The sequence below is a fragment of the Falco biarmicus genome, chromosome 8 (genome assembly GCF_023638135.1).
Source record: "Falco biarmicus isolate bFalBia1 chromosome 8, bFalBia1.pri, whole genome shotgun sequence".
In the NCBI taxonomy this organism is placed as follows: domain Eukaryota; kingdom Metazoa; phylum Chordata; class Aves; order Falconiformes; family Falconidae; genus Falco; species Falco biarmicus.
This window is the reverse complement of record NC_079295.1, coordinates 37,385,210-37,406,297: the sequence shown is the minus strand read 5'-3', so window position 1 is coordinate 37,406,297 and position 21,088 is coordinate 37,385,210. Positions and strand designations below refer to the sequence as shown.

At 40.0% G+C, this 21,088-nt stretch overlaps 1 protein-coding gene across 1 annotated transcript in view; it reads right to left on the bottom strand.

Annotated features, from left to right (window-relative positions):
* The window catches only part of THSD7B (thrombospondin type 1 domain containing 7B), a 269,377-nt gene that overhangs the window by 128,915 nt on the left and 119,374 nt on the right, over positions 1–21,088 (bottom strand). Inside the window, exons 8-12 of the mRNA XM_056350383.1 lie at positions 19,779–19,970; positions 16,048–16,282; positions 13,326–13,441; positions 6,115–6,247; positions 4,973–5,076 (exon numbers count right to left, since the gene is read on the bottom strand). Of these exons, the coding sequence (XP_056206358.1) occupies positions 4,973–5,076; positions 6,115–6,247; positions 13,326–13,441; positions 16,048–16,282; positions 19,779–19,970 (780 nt within the window). The remainder of the gene's footprint in view (positions 1–4,972; positions 5,077–6,114; positions 6,248–13,325; positions 13,442–16,047; positions 16,283–19,778; positions 19,971–21,088) is intronic.

Sequence of the window (21,088 nt, the reverse complement as noted above, 5' to 3'; positions counted from 1 at the left end):
ACTTAGTCATTAATTTATGACAAATTATGTTTCTAATCATAGTTCTGCCTATAGAAGATTTTACTGGAACTATCGCTGCATTTAGACACACTCCAAAAACTTAGCAGTTTGTTACAATTTTTGTTCTCATAATGATAAAAGGTTTAATCTGCATCACAGTCTAAAACCAGTCTTGTCTGCAGCATCCTTCCAGCTATCAGGAAGCTCCAGCGCAAGAGCCAGAAACCTGCAATGAAGGAGACAGGAATCTTAAATTGCTTGAGTCTGGTGCAACCTGCATTCTACTTTCTCACTGTCAATTCACAGATCGACTTTTCAAGTGAAAGAGATTACATTTAACATCAACCATCTTAGCAAAGTCCACATGGTGTGAATTTACAACCTGGTTAAAGAAGGAAAGAAATACATCATACGTGGTCTGATAGTTAGAGCATACCAAAAGAGATATTCTATTCAGATGCCCAGTGAGGCCATCCAGTATTGATCCACCCCATGACCTTAGGTGAGCTAGGGAGAGCGCGCTTATCTAAAGCAGAGGAGTAGTTTCTCATTACTGCATTGGTGGGTTTGTTGTTTTCCTGTACATAAATCGATAAATTATTCTCCGAAAATATTTGCTGTTCTGTTCTGTATTCTCGTGACAGGAAGCTACAGCTCTGAGATGGACTTACTGTCTCATTAATGGGGAGAGATGTGGTCAAATCCCCCAAATGAATCACAGTGAAGAAGTGGCAGGATCAGGAGAAATAAGACATGACATGTTCCACTGCTGCAACTTTTCCTTTCTTTTTGAAAGTAACTACTTTTTTCATAACTGTGTTGTCAGTGTATTTCCAAGACCAGTTTTTAAAGTGGAGTCTCATTACATCAGCCTGGCCTGTAACACATACCTATTTACTTTATCAATGGCTTTTGAAGTAGCCTTCAAAGGCACATGCTTAAAACTGGCTTCCTCCCCTAATTAAACCTTAACAATCCCTTGTAATGAGCAACACATTTTTTCCCCAAAAATGTAAATGACTAAGGTGGCTGCTTATGGCAGCACTGAAGGAAGAGGTCCTTTTTGAAGGATCCTCCATCACTAACATGAGAGAGCAGTAAAGTCACTGAAGGGCATCCGAAGCAGAAGCAATTTTCACAGAATTATCGAATGGTCTGGGTTGGAAAGGACCTTAAAGACCATATAGTTCCAACCCCCTGCCATTGGCAGGGACATCTTTCACCTGACCACATTGCCCCAAGCCCCATCCAGCCTGGCCTGGAGCACTGCCAGGGATGGGGCACCCACAGCTGCTCTGGGCAGCCTGGTCCAGTGTCTCATCCTCACAGTAAAGAATTTCTTCCCTATCCTCTTCCAGCTTAAAGCCATTCCCCCTCGTCCCATCACTACACGCCCTTGTAAGAAGCCCCTCTCCAGCTTTCTGGGCGGCCCTTGTAGGCACTGGAAGCCGCTGTAAGGTCTCCCCGGAGCCTGCTCTTCTCCAGGCTGAACAGCCCCAACTCTCTCAGCCTGTCTTCCCAGGAGAGCTGCTCCAGCCCCCTGATCATCTTCATGGTCTCCTCTGGACTCACCCCAACAGGTCCACGTCCTGCTTATGTTGGGGGCCCCAGAGCAGAACACAGTACTCCAGGTGGGGTCTCCTGAGCACCGAGCAGAGGGGCAGAATCCCCCCTCGCCCTGCTGGCCTCACTGCTCGTGACGCAGCCCAGGGTGCAGTTGGCTTTCAGGGCTGCAAGTGCACATTGCCAGGTCACGTTGAGCTTCTTATCAACTAACATCCCCAAGTCCTTCTCTTCAGGACTGCTCTCAATCCATTCTCTGCCCAGCCTGTGTTTGTGCTTGGGATTGCCCCGACCCATGTGCAGCTACTTTTCTCACAGTCTTGACATCTTCTAGTAAATTAGTCACTTGTCGAGGAAAATGACAGCTATATACCAATATAAAATTTTGTAAAGCTTTCCCTTTACTGTTAGAAATGTTGTCTATGTCACTGTCAAGCAACAGTAACATCCCCACCCTGTTTTACTCTTGAGTGCCCTATCTCAGGGGCATTTTGCAAATCATGCCTTAATGAAGTTTATGCAACAACTATATTTCTTAGTTCTAAACGCTGCTTTTCGCTTACCTGCATGATTGTTTTCTGAATACGTTAGTCCACAGAAGCTGATACACAAAATGAAAGGTTGTTGTAATTAGTGTAATATCATTCCAAGATAAAGCCATGAAAACTGCAGCTTCAGACAGCTGTCATCTCTTTGGCTGTTCTGCATATTATTCACAGACAAATCCTGATCTCTTCTGCATGTTATATAGTACGTTGTGCAATTTCAGTGAAAACACTCATGGAACAAGATTTGTAAGTATCTATCTCAGAATCTAGCCTAGAGAAAGAATGGAGCTTGAAGTAATTTCAGACTTAATTTTCCCTCAGTACAGTCATCGTTCTAAACAGGTACACATAAACATGCTTTCTTTCTTTAGAAATAATTTATATTAATTAAATGTCCTTATATAATTGGCTAAATTTGACAGTTATTGAAAACTGAAATCTTATTTACATGACAGGATATGGACAGCAAAAGGAAAAAAAAATATCTAAAAATAGGTGCTCTAGGGAACAGCAAGACTAATTATCCCAGAATCACAGAATGATTGGTGACGGGGGGGGGGGGGGGACGGGGGGGGACGGGGGGGGGCCACCTCTGGACATCGTTATCTTCAGTGGTAAAAGGGTAATTGCCGTTATATGGTAAAAAAGAAAATAGGCGAATTCATATAAATACTCTTTGGAGAATAAGCACTTACTGGCTTAAGACACTGACACATTATACAAGCCAACTACTGCATGCTGGTGATACCTCAAATGCAAACCCATTTGTAGGGTGCCTGCCTATTGCAGGAAAGCATCTATCTGTAACACCTGGCATTCTTCCACTGATGGCACAAACTTCCCTGAAAAGACCCAAAGACTCACAGAATCATACAATATAATTTAGAACAGAAGGGACCTCTGAAGATCCAATGCCTGCTCTAAGCAGGACTGACCTCAAAGTTAGAAAAAGCTGCTCAAGACCTTATTCAGTTGAGTTTTCAGTATGTCCAAGGAATCTGCAGTCTCTCCAGGCAATCTGAGAATTTCCCTCACTACAGCCTGACTATTACCTTCTGTCATTTCACCGTGCACCTCTGGGAAGAGTGTGGCTCCATCTTCTCTGTGAACCTCACTCCCATTAGATGCTTCTCCAGGCTGAAGAAGCCCAAGTCTCTAGCCTCCCCTCACATGTTACTTGAAAAATACCTCCAAAGACCCCCTTCACAGTGAAGAATGAGAGGATCAGAAGTCCTCCAGTGTCGAGGTCTACAAGCTGACCAGACCCTGCAAGGCATGTAAGCAAACGCCGCCCTTGGGTAAATGGCTCCTCCCTGACCATGTGGTCACACAGCACCTCTTCACACATGCTAGCTGCTATTGAGGAGATCAAGCAGAAGCAAGGTAAGGTATGAACAGCAGCTTTATGAAAGTTTCCTTTACTAAACACTGCTATAGATAAGATACAGAATCGCAGAAAATCCAGCAACTTTTTCTTTCAGCAGCAATATGGTCAGTTAGCAGCTTGGTTTCAACTGCCTTCTCCATGGAGATCACTTATTTTGTTCATAGGAAATATCTTTAAAATCTTCTTCCATGGATTTCATCTGAGAACTCATTTCTCTGAAACCCCACTCATCCTCAATAATACCTAGCAGATTGGTTCTACCACTACATGTAATTACAAAAAGCAAAGCTTCTAAAATACCACAGTTAATTACAAAAAGTTAATTACAAGAAGTGAATGTGGCACTGAAACAAATTTTGCTTAAATCCACCAGGCTGAGATTCCTTTTCTGTGATTACTCCAAAACAGCACATAGCCTAAGTAATTTTTGGCGGACTCTCCACAGAGTAAAAATAAGTGTGATACTCTTGTTTTATACTGCAAATTCTGTCAGAATAAGATTAATACAAAGTTTGTGCACCTACTGGAGCATGAAGATTACCATCCCTTCACACAGAGATTGAGGAATGCATTTTAGGACACCTCGATTTACAGGCCTCTCTTTGAAAAACTTGTGGAAAGGCCTGTGGTCAAAATGTAGTTAAAGATATTTACTCCTTTGAGCTTTAGTTTAAAACACATTTCTTCTTTCAGATACAGCCCACATACTGTCAGGGCTTTTCTTTCTTTTCCTTTGTTTCTAGATTATATAAGAAATTCATTTCATCTTTAAAGAATAGTTTCTACCCTTGTGAAGGAGTAAATTATTATGTCAAGTTTCTTCAGTTAGCATACCTGTATAGTAATTTTTTTTTCAATAAAAATAACCTTTTGTTAAAGGTTTCGTTAGATTTCCCAGGAGACTGATAACAGCCAAATCTTCAGCCATCTGCAGGAACCACTACAGAGTCTGATCACATACTCTGAACAGTGAAATTCTTCTCAACACTTGTTCAGACAATGAGATCACTGTATTTTCCAAGTGCTTAATTATGCCAAGGGCAGGAGCCCAAAGCCTTTACCCAATAATCTTAATGAAAACCAGGCCTCAGGCAAATTATTAGTAAAATTTAAAATCATGAGGAAATTATCCTTTCCACTTTTAGCACCAAGAACAGATTACTTCATAGATGCCTATAGATAGATAGATAGATAGAAGCCCATGTGCTTCACCTTTAGGCAGAAGAGAAGGTTACTGCAAAAGATATTTGAATACCAGGCATGAATCCACTCCTGTGCTCCAAACATACTATCGTGTTATTGGTACTTTAATGTCCAGCACAACAGCAAAACTATACAATGGGTCCACTTCCCAAACACTTGACGTGCTTCAGTCACTCAGTTTCCAAATGAGACGCTGTAAAAGCGTAAAGACCTACTTAAATGCCACGCTCCAACACCTTAAACATTTGGAGGCTGCATGGAGAAAGCTTACCCCTTGACTGCAAACCATGTCCACACGCCTCATTATATCCAGGCACACCCTGTCTCACTGAATCTGGTACCAGCACACAGTGACTCCAGTGGTGTGCCTTCCACCTGCAAGAGGAAAAGGTTAACAATTAAGTGGTTAAAACTGGAAAATGGTTAACACGTCCAGGCAAAAACTTCAGTTACAAATTATTGTATACTGTGGAGACTTAAGGAAAAATAGTCAAAAAGTTGTATACTCCTGAAATAAGCATTGTGAACTGAAATTCAGATGCAAAGTTCACCTTCTAGAAAGCCACATCATCCTCCATTTCCCTTTCTCATTTTTGTAGGGCATGGTTCAAAGTTACATAAAATACACAGCAAACATCTTCAGTGGGCTTTGCAATCAGGCTGTCATCCTGCAAGCCTGTTCTCATACAACTGATGCTGTTCCAAATCTGCTTTCAATGTAAGGATGTGCCAGTCAAGAACACGAGAAAGCAGCTTTCCATAGCACAATGTGGTACGGAGCCAGGCAGAGCTGAGTGGTGCAGTTCCTGCTTTGGCACCACCTTCAGCTCCCTGCTCTGCTCTGAGACTGTGTCCTACAGGATGTGTGGGCTGGAGATTTATAGGCAACGATATAATGCTTTTCTATTTACTAATATTGTATAACAGATGGATCACAGAATTTTAATGGAGTGGTGAGTAATTGCCCTATTGTACTATTTGTCTAATCAGAATTTTTTAAAGTGCATATTATTCACTGGAGTGAGTGCATCTGGGGAAAAGAAAAGAGTTTCTGCAATAAGCATACAATTATGATTAAGGTAGTTGAGTGCTTGTGGTCCCAAAATAGCTTGCATTGATTTTTAGATACACTGAGGGGGGAGTTCCCAGTAATAGATTCCTTAAACACATCATACCCTGAGGTTACCATTTATAGGAGCTGTGTTTATTGGTGCTTGTTCTGATGATGCCAGATATACTGAAATCTCGAATTTGAACTCTACTTTTACAAATTCTGCAAGGTACATTATTTGTCTGTAACTGCATTTTTCAGTATTGTGTTGTTTTCTGGTGGGAATTGTGCAGGACAATCACACGAGTCATTTCTGGAGAAGCAGACACCCACTAGCAAAAGATTGATTCCAGTCTTTTTACCTATACACTGGACAGATGGGAATATCTTCACATTCTCTTTCTTCATACAAGGTGTCTGGGCATGCCTGTCCCCCATTGGCAGCATCCTGAATGATAATCCTATACCGGGACTGCTTAACTGCAGTGGCATTGCCTATAAAATAAAGAAAAATATTGCCTTTCAGACACAGTTGGCACCCCGAGTTAGTGATCTAGCTATCTTGGTCAAAAACATGCTCTGTGTTTTGTTTATATTTTGAAATTAAGAGCACTCTGGTACTACCCAATGAAGGGAAGGAATGGTACGTTGGATCAAAAGCTACCATAACTTGCTTTGAAATTACCAGTAGTTCAGCAAAACAGCACCTGGAATGTTGATAGATCAACAGCCTAAGAGATGCATCAAAAAAATGTCTATTTCACAGAACATCAAATCAGACAAAAAAATAAGTATGAGCAAATACTTAAACACCTGAACAGGAGACAAGAATAAAAACCAAAAAACCAAATTGTCATCACAGAAGGTTTTATTTCTGAAAAACACATTCTGGTGGTCTCAGGCTGCTACCAGTAACCCATTTTTATGGGTCTAGAAATTATAGAGGATAACTTCCTCACAGGAAAACCCCTGTGACCAACAGAGGCTAACTCTCTACTTAATCTGAGTCAATGCAAGATCAATCCATCTAGAAACACAGTCCACAAAATCTACAGTACAGAATGCAGGATGAAAGACAAGGTTAAGATTTATCTATATATCTGTATATCTAAAACAAATGCAATCCTTGGCTGTGTAAGTGGCAAGTACAAACAGAGAGCTGGTCTAACCTGTGTGTACAGCATTAGTATTTACTTGTACTCATGCTTCAAAAACAGACGCTAGAAAACTGAAAAGGGAACTCAGCAGAACTCTAGAAAGGATTCCAGACCAGGTAAACATCTTTTAATACTGGACTTCATCAAATTTGTCTGAGAGAGGAAAGCCGTGTGTACATTAGCTCACTTACAAGTATAATTTTTCCAGTTCAAGATAAGGCCAAAGCTGCAGTAGCAAGATTACAGTGCGTTAGAGCAGAAGGAAAACGTAGGAAAAGTCACACCATGAACACAAAGTACAAGTACAGATCCAGTAAAAATGACTGGCTCTAAAAATAGCAAGTTACAGAAGTCCTCACTCAGGCACGTGCTACCCCTGTGGTAAGATCACCGTAAAGGGACTTTGGACCTGGCAGGAGGTTGCTAACCCCAGCTGCTAAAAAAGTTTATCCCTATCATCTGATGCATAACCTTTATGAAATTCCAACAGCTTGTATCCACTCTAAGTCTTCCTCTCTCTAAACTAAGGAACCCCAGTTCTTCATAGGTCCTAGTCATGACCTCTCATTGCTTGCTTTCTTACAACACTGTGCCCAAGGAATGACACCTGCAGCCTCACCTGCACCCAGTACAGGAACGCCTTTGTTGTTTCACATACTACATGAATTTGACAAGCCCATTATGAGTTTTAACATTTCAAATTGTTGTCTTGCATTCATTTTGTAGTTCATCGTATCTCCAAAGGAGCCTGAGACAGTACTTATGTCTTTACCGCCCATTCTGTCTTTGTGCAATCAACTCTTCCTTCCCAAGTCATGTTTTGAGAAGTTTCTCAATTATTTAAATCTCATTTAATATATTGTCTATTGTCTTTGCTTCCTCTTTCAGCTCCGCACCATCCACTAATGTTATTATTCAAGCACATAAGCTGTTCAGACAAATATCACATAGGGCTGGGGCTAGAAGAGTTTTCTGTGGGACTCCCATTGGGTTACGTTTCAGTTTGATCATGAACAGTGGACATCTATCAGCCAACCAACTGGAAGCAGCTTTGAAGAGACAGACAGGGGGGTCCTGACGGACAAGGTGACCAGAGGGAGCAATGTGTCCTTACAGCAAAGAAGGGCCACAGCATTCCGGGCTGCATTAAGGAAACCATCATCAGCAGGTTGAGGAAGGTGATCCTTTCCCTCTACTCAGCACTGGTGAGACAATTGGATGGCGGCATGTTGAGTTCTGGGCTTCCCAGGAGGAGGACTTGGGCATACTGGAGTTAGTCGAGTGAATGGCCACAAAGACTAGGGACTGGAGCATCTGATACTCAAAAAGAGACCAGGAAAGCTGGGATCTTCAGCCTGGAAAGGAGAAGGCTCGTGGGATCTTACCAATGCGTACCAATACCTGATGGCAGGCAGTAAAGGAGACAGACTCTTATTTTTCAAGCAGCTGAGTACCCATTTAACAGTGATGTAATTCCAGTCACTGTTCCTCAGCTTCCTGATAAAAGTTTAATGTGTCAAAAATCTACTACTTCCCTTAATTAGAGCAGCTACGCTGTCAAAAACAAAGATTAAATTTCTTGGGCATGATTTGTTCTCAATAAATCCATACTGGCCAGTTTATTAGAATCTGATCCTTGAAATGTTTATATCTTAAGTAATAACTTGTTCTGGTGGTTTTCTACAACTTCCTTGACCTTTTTTTCTTTGGAGGGGATGGTGGGGCCAGTGAGGGAAAGGGTGTTGGTTGGTTGGTTTGTCTTGGTATTACTAAGTTTTAGTTAGTTTCTTAGTGACTTTGCAATTTCTCACCCAGAAGACAGTTGCTAGATGCTCTGGAGTTACTTCATTACTTCCTTCTCTATTCATACAGCCCTACAGACATGGGAACATCTAATTTATGGAAATACTTATTCTTTAGTCCATTCCTCTCCTGGATGCAGACAGGAAACAACAGCAGCAACTGCACATTCCCTATGCTGTGTTTCCCTTGTTTCTCAGAAAGTAATGGGCATATATGTCATTCAGTTTTCCATTACTTTTAACCCATTCATGTAACTGCTGTTCACTAATATCCTCTTACAGTGCAACTTGCATTCTCCATTTCTTGTTTCTAATTTTTGTGAAACAATTTGACAAGCAAAAAGGAAAAACAATTCTGAGCACTGATGATGTTATAAAGGGCTTCTCTAGCTGTGTTTGATGTTTTCTCTTCATGGTTTGAAGCTTGAACATGCATATCATATACAGACTTACACATACCTTGTTCCCCTGCGCTACTCATTTGTTACTATGGTAGTTTCAGGACAGAACACAGAATCCAGTAGGGATTCCACCCTTTGTTACAGATTTTTTTGGTAGCTTCCAGGACATCTAGACTCCCGTTTGCATAGAACATGTTTCCAAGAGGTATAGCTACCAATTCTCTCAGTTTGTTGAAGTCCATCTTTTTTTTTTAAGTGTCTTACTGATACTGCCATCCTTCCCTTCTCCTAAGAATCATGAACTCTATCACTTTGTGATGATTTTCATTCAAATTATCTACCACCATTAGAATCTTAGCCATTTCCTCCCTATTACTCAGTACCAAATCTAAATGAGCTTCCCACAGTAATTTTCTCCACCTCAAGAAACTAAATTATCCTCAACATTTATTGCACATTACTCAAACCCCATTTTCAAAATTGAATTTCCTCATTGGCTTTTCTACAGCATTCCTTACAAATGCTAATGAACATAATTTTTATATCTCATTTAAAATTGATATAGCCTGATTTTCCAGAGTATTAGCATTATGTAGGACTGTCCTTTTAAAGCCAAATTTCAGCTGATTTCAAGCATGGGTATGATGGCTTGGCCATTGAAAAAATCAAGCCTCAGGATCTCAAGACCATCTTAACTTCTTGCGCTGGTTTTGGCTGGCTCTGTTTCTGTGCTTACAGCTCCCCTGGCACCTACAGCTGTAATTAAGAGCATCACCACACAGCCAAGGAGATGTATAGAAAAGTGGGAGAGAGGTCCAGAGGAGAACCCAGCCAGGATTTCAGGGCCAAATTTAGAAGCTATTTAGCTCTGAGACAGCAGAAAACTAGTCAAAGGTGACAGCGATGAGGCTTTGACGAGTTCTGAAGGGGGGACATGAGGGTAGGACAGCCTCGCCTGCAGCTGGCAACACCTTCTGGCCACCCACGATCCAAACCCAACCTTAATTCCCGTGCCAGGGGACACACAGAAAATAAAGTGAATTTTTATCTGAAACATTTTCGTCAAGCACTCCTTGAAAAGCTTTGCTCTGGTAAGTAATTCTAGGACATATTTTTTCTGTAATAAAAAGGCCACAGAGAAATATTGTGCTGGTTTTGGCTGGGGTAGAGTTAATTTTCTTCCTAGGAGCTCCTATGGGGCTCTGTTTTGGATTTCTGCTGGAAACAGTGTTGCTAATCCAGATGTTTCATTACTGCTGAGCCCAGGGCTTTTCTGCCCCTCACCCACCCCACCAGCGAGGGGGATGGGGCTGCACAGGGAGCTGGGGGGGGACACAGCCGGGACAGCTGACCCCAGTAATATCCCATACCACTGAATGACATGCTGAGTATATAAGCTCAGCAAGGAAGAAGGAAGGGGGGACACTCACGGTGATGGCATTTGTCTGCCCAAGTAATGGTTATGTGTGATGGAGCCCGGCTTTCCCGAGGATGGCTGAATACCAACCTGCCCGCCCATAAGAAATGGTGAATGAATTCCTTCGTTTGCTTTGCTTGCAGGTGCAGCTTTTGCTTTACTTATTAAACTTTTTTCTCAACATGGTTTTTTCACTTACACTCTTCTTATTATCTTTCCCATCCCACCAGGAGGGAGTGAGCAAGCAGCTGTGGTGGGAAGTTAGTTGCCCAATGGGATTAAACCATGACACTTCTATGTCCTTGACTTTGCAACTTGGATAATGCTGTTTGAGAATTTTGGGGTTGCCTCACTTCTGCTTCCACTCCCACATCCTGTCCCACCAGCCTCCAGTCTCCTCTCCGTACAGCTCAGAGCCATATGACTCCTTCTATCAATCCACTCTTCTCATGCCTCCCCTGCTCTTGTACCTTTCCTTCTTCTGCATTTGATCCCCAGGTCTTCCCCAGTACTCTGCCCAGGGCGTGGAAAGGTGCATCACTATTCTCAGGTGAGGGACAAAATCCCTGTTGACTACTCTCAAGTGTGCTATGCCTGGTCCAGCTTTTACACTAAACACTCAGCTCCATGCCCTTTGCCCCTGACCAGACGGAAAGACAGAGTCTGGTCAACACAAGGCTCTGAGCAGTCAAATAAGGACAGATTCTCCAAGATTTTAGTCACCAAAATCAGCGCTGCGTCCTGTATTTTTGTACAGTTAAAAGCTTTTGAAGGGGTAAGTCTTCAATTTTGACCAGCTCTGGTTGAGTGTTTGTTTAGGAGAACTGGAAGTGGCAGGTCCTTGACAGAAGCTCTCTAACACGAAGTAGAGGTCACTGGCATTTCTTTTTGTGGCATGCCATGCATTTTAATCCACTTGCACCTCATCTTGCTTCAAATCTGATTTAAGGCACGGGGAAATAAACAGGACAGTTACTACCTAATATTTCATGTAAACTTGTTAAAAGAATTACCTAACAGTGAAATTTCTAACCTTCCCCCTGGACAACCAATGGCCAGAAAAGGAGAAGTACTTATAGATACCATCCACTTTCAGTAGGAAGATGAAAAATGTATTTATTGTCAGGTACTTGCTTTTTTTAATCTCCCCATTTTAAATCTATGTTGACAGATCAGAGAGCACATCACCCATGTTGAAATCAGTTACCTCCCCAGGACACCTTCCCCACCAGGAAAGCGGGTGACAAAGGGAAATCTACATGCTGCTCATTCAAACCATTTCATATTCTGAAACCTCTGTATCGATTCTTTGATTCTTGTTTCGATTTATCCTCAAAGACCCATTAAAACAGATATATTATAGAAGACTGAGGTAGACAGTTGTCACCTGTAAGTATCTGAAATGGCAGAGAATCAATAACTTGCAGCAACCTCTCTGTTCCTGCCTCACCAACAGGTGTTTGGATTCAATTGCACTTCTTTTGTGAATTATGTTGTCCATCCATCTGTTATAGCCCTAAGTTCACCGCTGCCTACACTTCTGAAGTATGAGATAATCCTTCGCCAAAAGACAGCCAGTTGTCTGATGACATTTAAATGTAGGGAAAATGTCAGCTTTTTTATTGTTAGATAGTAAAGTTGGACGCATTTTCTCAGATAAACTACAAACAGCCTAACTGGTAAAGTTCTGTGTAAAGCTGATTTAGTGATTGCATGTTTGTCTAAGTTCTGATCTTATGCTGGTACACATTTAATTTTAAATCTGCCAGGCAATACCTGTGCCTGCTTGATCTGCTTAGTAATTCACCATCTGTATATTGTTTTCATTAAATACAACTTTTCTATAAAAAAAACCCAAAACTCCTAACAACTCACATATGTATAGTGGTTTTGAAATTTCATTATCATGCTGAGGTTTTAATTGCACAATGCAAATTAAAAAAAACCCCAAACTTGCAATGCAGCCATATCAATAACAGATTTAGCAAAAAGCAAACTCCCCCATCTAAGAAGTTTTAATTTAGAATTATATTAAAATGATAACACTGCCAAGGAGGTTAAATAATTAATTTCTTCTCATTTTAATTGTAGACTATTATTTAATAAACAAAGTAATTTACCAGGTAATTTATTCTACTTCTTCATAATCAGCCCATTTAAAGTCTAAAAATAAATTGCTAATTAAAACAGGATTCACTGTTTTAGAAAGCAACTCATTTTCCTGTGAAATCTAACAAGGAGTATGCCAGAGCATCCACTGAGAATCTTTGAAGGGCAAGGAAGCCACCAACAACAATGAAACACTCCGATAACTGAGAAGGCTTTCATCAGAACAATTAATGAAACACACAAATTTGTCACAAAAACCACTAGATCATTATAAGGAAACTTTCCTAAACGCTTGGCGTACAAAAGCTAACCAACTAGATCAAAGACACGTATGGTCCTTGAAAAGCCATGAAGCACAGGAGATAACTGCACAGCCCTGTATGTATTGGTTGGTCAGGAGAAATAAACTTCATACAATAAAGCAACTCCATTTATAGCCATACAGCGCTGGGACCTTGGACTTCTGACTCTGAAGGCAGAAGCCCAAAAGGAATTTATTCCAGGTAAAAAGAACTTACACCTCCAAATCTGCTCACAAGTATCCCAACAACATTAGTGTCAACAACACTGCAAGTCGTTCAGACAAATGCCCATAAAATTATTAGACTGACATGAGCTACAACTACTGCATGTTTCTAGGGCAATTCTCTATTTTTTTTCCCAAATCTTGACTTCTTAAAGGCTTACCAGGCTGACATGCTGTTGGGCAGCGAGTCCACTCACTGAAAGGCGTAACAATGCAGTCTTTCTTGCAGAGGAGAAGACACGGCCGCACAGTCTCAGGTCTGATGGACTCTGGACATCTATTGAACCAAAAGCAAAGATAAGATAAAATATAATAAAAAATGAAAACTACTGAGAAATGGTTTACTCCTAAGACTCTCACAGGGCTGTGAACATACTGCCATACCAAAGACATCACTCCTGGTCATGGCAAGCCTCATTTTTCTTCTCCTTTGCACTCATGTAATCCAACTGAATTTAGTACACTTCAAAGATTAAAAATAATAATAATACTACTGAAAAAAGTGGAGCTTGGCTTGATGACTACAGGCTACAAAAGTGGAGCTTGGCTTGATGACTACAGGCTAAATGTAACTGTCTATGATGCCTAAAATACAAAGCTCACTGAAGCAAAACAGATCTATTTATTACCGAAGAAAGCGAGTAGTTATGTTTATAAGGTAGTCCTGGTTTAACACAACATACAAGAGCCTTCAAAGCACTTGCAACTGTGTGTAAGGCCCAACATTGTATTCCTCCATTTTCAACCCCTAGGAAACGCAAATATAGCTTAAAGTGATCTTTGATTGAGGCCTCAACTGTTATTTACAAAATTGTACAACACAGTATAGTATGAAGAGCTCTATATTTTCTTTTTTAATTAATTTTTAACTCCTAAATGAAAAATATGTCATGCGTATTCTAATAAAAGTTTCAGGCAGAGTTGATACATAGAAATTAAAAGGGTGGAAAACGGACAATTTTCTGGGATCAGGCAGACCTTGCATTTCAAGTCAGGGAACAGAAAGGGAATTACTGTTTTTAAATTTTTATTAATTTCTAGTAGAATGATCACTCAAAAATACTTAGTAATGTATGCAATGCAAAATGAACCCATTTGAAAGATGAATTTGCCACTGAACACTACTAGGAAAGAAAATAAAACTTACAGTCAAACTTCTGTTACTAAGATAGTAATAAGGTACTTGGAGGTGTAATTTAAAATAAAATAAATACAAAGAGACATGCCTTCTCATTTAGCTGATTATCCTAGAGGGCAGATTTCTGCCATCTAGAAGAAGACACTGAAATATTTTTCTGCAAACATTTAAGTTTTCTTTGGCTTTCTGTGCCTTGCACCTTCTCTGGGTATGGTGTAATTTTTCTTCAGGAAATCAGGAAAAATGCAGAAAACAAAAAAACCACACTATGCCAACACACAAACGTTGTTTACGTAACACAACCCATTTCTGAAGCCAAGTGAACGGTAGACTTCCACCACAGCAGTTCTAACTCCAGCATTACTTTGGGTCAGTTTTCAACAACTCAAACATAAAATACACTATTGCCATCACTGGTGCCCCCAGGGAGGAGGGCTGCCCTCCACCCAGTCACCAGACTGGTCAGGCCCTCCTGGGTATTTACAAGGTAATACTTAATTTTGAAACATGGAGTTTTTATTCCTTCACTTGGAACCTTCTTCCTGAAGACTTCTAGAGGTTTAAGCTTTTTCTTTTTAAGACAATTATGACCATAAGAAGAATACGCAGCACAGCAACAAAAGAAAAAAAAAATCACTAAAAAGCTCTTTTAAGAACTCAGCAGTCCTTTTTGATCCAGCCGCTTCCATTACATGAGGAACAGCACGGCACTGTAGCCACCACACCAAAGCCAAGGACAGGCACTTTCTGAAGTCCCCAGTATACAAATATCTTCTTTTGGAAGGATTTTTTTCAGCACTGAAACTCTGGTTTCCCTTCACGTACTTCACTCAAGTATTTACTTACCCCCTCTTGTTCCATTTCCCCTTACACCATCTCAAAAGTGGAGGGGGGAAAACAATTAGTTTAGACCTCATATAGCTCTATAAACAATATGTTTAATTAGGTAAAGTTACAGCATATCAATGGATTCTAGATACAAATGAATACTACATTTCCCTCCTTTTATTTAGTTAATCTCATTAACCTCAAGAATTTTAATTAACTTTACTGAAATCAACACAGTCTGCTTACATGAACAGGATTGTTTTGAGAGCTACAATAAGAAATGAAACTCGATTGTAAGCCTCTAGACTCATTAAAAGTGCAAAAAATAATTAGCAATGTCTTGTTTTTTGATATTAGGGAAAACATCTGTGCTACTTATTTTCGCCATTTAGTAAAGCAAAGCAAAATTTGGAATATTTGTATTGCAGAATACATAATTTTGTTGTGTTGGTATCACATTATAGAAGCTATATAAATCAACTGAAAGATATAGATTACATGTATGGTTCTGCCTTGTTGTGGTGTAAATATAATGCAATGTATTTGTTTCTATTTTATTACAGCATTGTTAATAATGTATAGATGAATGTTATATTCAGATTTACTTTGTATTTTCCTCACACTTGTCCTTCAGGAAAAATATTTCCAGAAAATTGAGAGCAGCTACAGCAAAAAAATCTACACCACTAAAAGCATGCATTTTGCTTGGATCTACAGAGAAAATTAAAAATGGGCTAGTTATTTATTTTCATTACATATTAGTATCCCTTTCATAGTAGTGATGGAATAGTAGCTCAAGAATTAAACCTGAAATGAAATTATTTTCAGCACTGCAGATTCCATACACTAGCTGAAAATGCCTTTGTATGTCACGTATTGCAATTACAAATAATCACTAATAACTTTTCTTTAAATACCTTTTTGGTGTGACCTGGCCAGAACTGCTCTTCATGCAGAAGACTTTCCTTGTCTGTATGCCCACCCCACAAGTCGCTTCTTTGCTCCAGTTAATGGTTGTGTTGAGTGCAGTTACCAGCACGTCTTCAGAGCAAGAGCTCCAGGGAGAAGTTTCCCAGAAGAAATGCACGCACGGGTGATCATTACAGGCACGGTGCTCCTGCAGGGCTCTGTCAGGGGGACAGGCTTTTCCACCTGAAAAAGAGTCAAGAAAACATCATATTTTATTTTATGACATGTGGTAAAAGGAAGACATGGAAAAATGAATAAAAATGTTAGGTTTGCTTAATATCTTCTTTCCCCCACACCCCCCATTTAAAAAAAAAAATAAATAAAGCTTAAATAAAGCTGTTGACCTTTATGGCTGCAATAACAACCTTCTAAAATATTGTTTCCCCATTAAACTAGCCTTGCATAAAATTGTATTCCAACGCATAATGGAAACAGAAATAGGCAAATATATTTCTGAGTTACCTTATTGATACTCCTACACACAGCCAAGTTAATTCCATTTAAATGCCAGTATCACTCAGCAAACATGCAATTAGGTTTAAAGACAAATTAAGCATTATTTTTATGTTCACTCTCCTTGCTAATTTCCCAAGGAGGAACATTTCTTTCTAATATTCGGACTGTATTCATGCGTTGCCTAAAAAAGTTGAGCTGCAGAGGTTACTGAACCATCCTGAAGGGGGAATGTATCAAACGATACCCACATCTGCAAATCAAAGCGAGGCGGGGGGGGGGGGGGGGGGGGGGAACTTGAAAGATCGGTTTTGAGTATGAAGCCTTTACTTTCCTGAAGCAGCTTCCTTCAAATTGGTGTCCAAAGATTTTCCTAAGCTACTGCAATCTGTCAACAACTGGTGATAAATCCACAAAGTACAGGAGTTTGAACAGCCTCCCTGGAAGCTTTAACACTCTAGCTAGCAGCCTGAATTTATCCCATAAAAGCAGCAGATGTTTGCAGCCCAAAAGCTAAGGAGTAATGCAGTGACATTTAACAGTAAGCACTGTTATTTTAGGAAGAAAGAAGTAAAAATTACTAAAATCAAACCCATTCTCTTTCAGGTAAGAGAATCCGGCAACTTGTGACATAGCCAAAGTGCTGCAGGTTTTGAAAGAACCGAAGTGTTGGGGCCAGATACCACAAGGTTCAGAGCACCTTTACACCCTACTACAATCAACAGGAGATGAAAGTATATTGCTTCTCGAAGGGATGTCTACTGCCTTGCAGGACCGACCCTCCTCAGATAAGTTATGATCCCAAATGGCCACAATGAATAGCAGTGAAAAAAGAGAGAGAGAAAAATTTCGTAGCACACTGATTTGGATAACCATGTCACATTATTCTTCATCTTTTCATGAAAACGGGACTGTTCCACACAGTCTCAGAAATGTTTAGTATGATGATGGAGTAGAAAATCCCCCAAGTAACTTATTTCCTGAAGATTTTGACTTGGCAGGAAAAATGCAGACCAGTTATTGTTCCTGTGTGTTTAAGCACATGTAAAAAAAAAAAATAAAAAATTTAGCAAGCAAATGGCAAAATGCCTGGTCCACTAGGAAAAAATAAAAAGAATGGATCAAACTAAAATTTTGAGCTTCCCAGGGAAAAATTAGGGTGTTGTATTCAAGAATACCCAAAGTAAGGAAGCTTTCCTAAACAAGGGAGAGTAATAATAAGGCAGTTTTAACTTAAGATAATAACACCTGTTCCATGCAACCTAGCAGTCTGCCTGCAAAACTGCAAGCAGGAGATGCAGTTTATAAAAAGCACCAGAGCCTGACCATTTCTGCAGTTTGTTGACAACTTTTGTACAAGGAAAGCAGGACAGCACATCACTGCCTAAGCCATTCTAGTTGCCATTTACAGACTTTTTTATGGACCAGATGTTTATCAGTTCCTCTAATCCATTTTAAAGCAGCTGAGACTGACCGCCTCCACAATCTCCTCTTGCACCAAGTTTCAGAAGTTTGCTGCATAAAGAAATACCTTCTAAAACCTGATTTAAACCAAACCCCTCTAGCTTCATCAACAGCCTCCTGGTTATCATGTTCTGGGAGCTGGTGAACAGCTTGGACAAAACAACCCAAAAAGGTCTGAACTGAAGTCAGGCTGTGAGATGGCACCCAGAAGTCCTCAGTCAGCAGAGCCACAGCTAACGCTGCCTCAGTTGATAGAGGACAAATGAAATGGCACTTTCAAAGGTACCAGAGCTCTGCAGAAGTTGGTGGCTGAGCTGTGAGCTGGGTATGAAAGAGTCAGAAAAAACAGGTAACATAACATTGCCTTAGTATTGCAGTGATAATGGTATTAAAACCACTTCCACGCTCCACAAATTCAAATCAATCCCTATTTATCTGTACGCAGGTGTGTGACTCGGCATAGTAAGCCATTATACTCATTGCTAAAGACGTACAGAAAAAGTTGAGGCATTTGATTTTACTCATTAATTACTCTTTCCTGAGAAACTTAAAAGTATTCAGTTCAAAGTCATTTTTAGTTTAGTATGTTTCAGGTTGAGATGACTGAGCTTATGTACTTCCAGAATTCACTACTTCAACCACTTTCATAATTCCATGTTTGCATTTCATTATCTCCATGGAAAACATGAAGCCAACCGTATTTTTGATTTTAATTATCCTCTAGCTCATAGACTTTTTTAGTAATACTTATTGACAAGCATATAGCAGTCTTCATCCTCAGGGGCCCCAGTTTTCTTTGCAAGTGCTTATAAGGATGTTTATGTGACTACAGATCATTAACGTTAGTAAGGCTTTGCAAGATCAGGTCCTTACATTGCCCCAGAAACAGTGGGTGGCTATTTTACAATAATAGTGGTGGTGTAATATTTTACAAAGTAGCACTTAAGAGAGCTTGTCCTCACTAGATTTGCATCTAGAAGTTCTTTGCTGCTGCAGTAGCTCCACACAGTTCTGACAATAGCAGGTATTTCGTTCTGTCAACAAGGCTTTACTCTGTTAGACGTGTTCACACGTTGTATGAATTTTTATGCACCTGATGTGGTACCTTTCAAATCCTGCGTTATAAACCAACACATAAATGAATTACCACACGTGTAACTGTAGTTAGAAGACTACATTTCTAATATGAAATCGTTTGTGTAAATAATTTTATCACTGATGTTGATATGTAAACATCCAGATACACGATGTGTCCGTGATGATCTAGAGGAAATTACATATATTCATCAAGAGATACTTACCTGCTACAATAGAAAAACAAGAAGGTTGATACATTCTAGGTCTGCATTAATAAATTTCCTCGTTTTTCACAGCTCACTGTTCTTTTCTAAATCAGTACTAATACGTTCCTACATAAAGACACTCGCATGATGAGTCTGTCATGCAGCAGTTTCATTAATATAGGATATAGCTCTCCTGAAATAAATTCACACCCAGACTGGCCCTAAATAGACAATAATTCATAGGCTGAAGTAAATAATTTTGAAGTGTGACAGAATTTCTCCAAGTGACACATGCATTAACTCAAGCCCATAAAGATCTTTTACTGGCTAGGCATGAAGTACAGACAAGTATTAAGTGTTATTCCTCATTGCTGCAGTATTGGGATTAGCTCTGACCTGAACACAGTGTAGCTGAGGAATGTAAGTCAATTCATTGAATAAACAAACAGTGATTGATCCAAAAATGTTTTAACACTCACCCTCAGCTGGAAGGGCCAAGATGGACCTACTTCTGCTTTGACTGCCCTCAGCATTTTTACTGGAGCATGAGTGGGAACACGGGGACCATGGGGACCACTCGCTGATGACGCAGTCCATTGCACAAGGGATTTCACAAGCCGCAACTTCAGGATGGGAAAGCTGTGAGCAGAGGTGATGTGGTACTTCTTCACCTGGAGCACAGACAACAGACATGGAGGAACGCTCAGCTTCATTCAATATCCACAGTCTGCATTAAACAGATTAACTTTATGTCAAATGTCCATCTGCCCATGAAGGAATATACTACAAAAGAGCACGTGGTTGGCTTCAGGCTTGGAAGTGTAATATATTAATAACTGAAGTATTTCTTCAGAAAAGGAAAAAAGAAAAAAATGTGTTTCAAGTTTCGTGTGTGACATCTTGGCTGCACTCCATTTTACAAAGCAGGCAAGCACGAGAAATGAGATAATTCAATCAACAGAAAGATGTAATATCAATTAACAACAGAATTGACAATAACTGCCCCATACTTACCAGCAATCTCCGCCTACAGAACCCATTTTCCACAATACAAATTGCACAGGTCCCCAAGGAAAGGAGGGGTTTTTTGCCTGTAGGCCCCAGAAGTGTCTGACAGGTGTTTTGGTCCTTCTCCTGCAACCCCACCAGAATGAACCACTATTATTTCTGACTCCGCTTCTCACCCAAAAACTTAAGAAATGCAAAATTATGGATCTGTTGGACCACTCACATCCAAGGGAGAAACACTTTCTGCTGGACACGAACCAAAGGACCTGAAGCAAAGCATATCTGATGATGAGAAGCATCTTTCCAAAACCCCCTTCAACAAGAAGGTAGGACATTGGGGAATGTTGGGGAAAAACCTACCAACCAAAACAACCGCTGGCAGAATAAGCAGCAAAACAAAGCACATGAAGGATACCATGTGGAGTCCAACACACAAAACTATTGGTTTTAAAAAGCAAAATAAAATATAATTTTATTTTTAAAATAACAAAGGAAATGTCCAGTAATTTTACTGATTATATAGACATTACAAGGACATCATAAATCATAAATATTCATAAACTTTTAACTCTTGTAGTACTGAACTACACCTAATGTCTTATAAAAATAATTTAAGTGATTAACAGACATTACGGACTTTGTTACACTATTCTATTCTTTAATGTTTCTGGATCATCATGAATTTTCAGCTACATACCTGAAAATTCTGGAAGCTCAAATCTACCTGTTTATAAACAAGCTCACACTGAACGTTACCACCTCTTTTGCCCTTATAATAGTT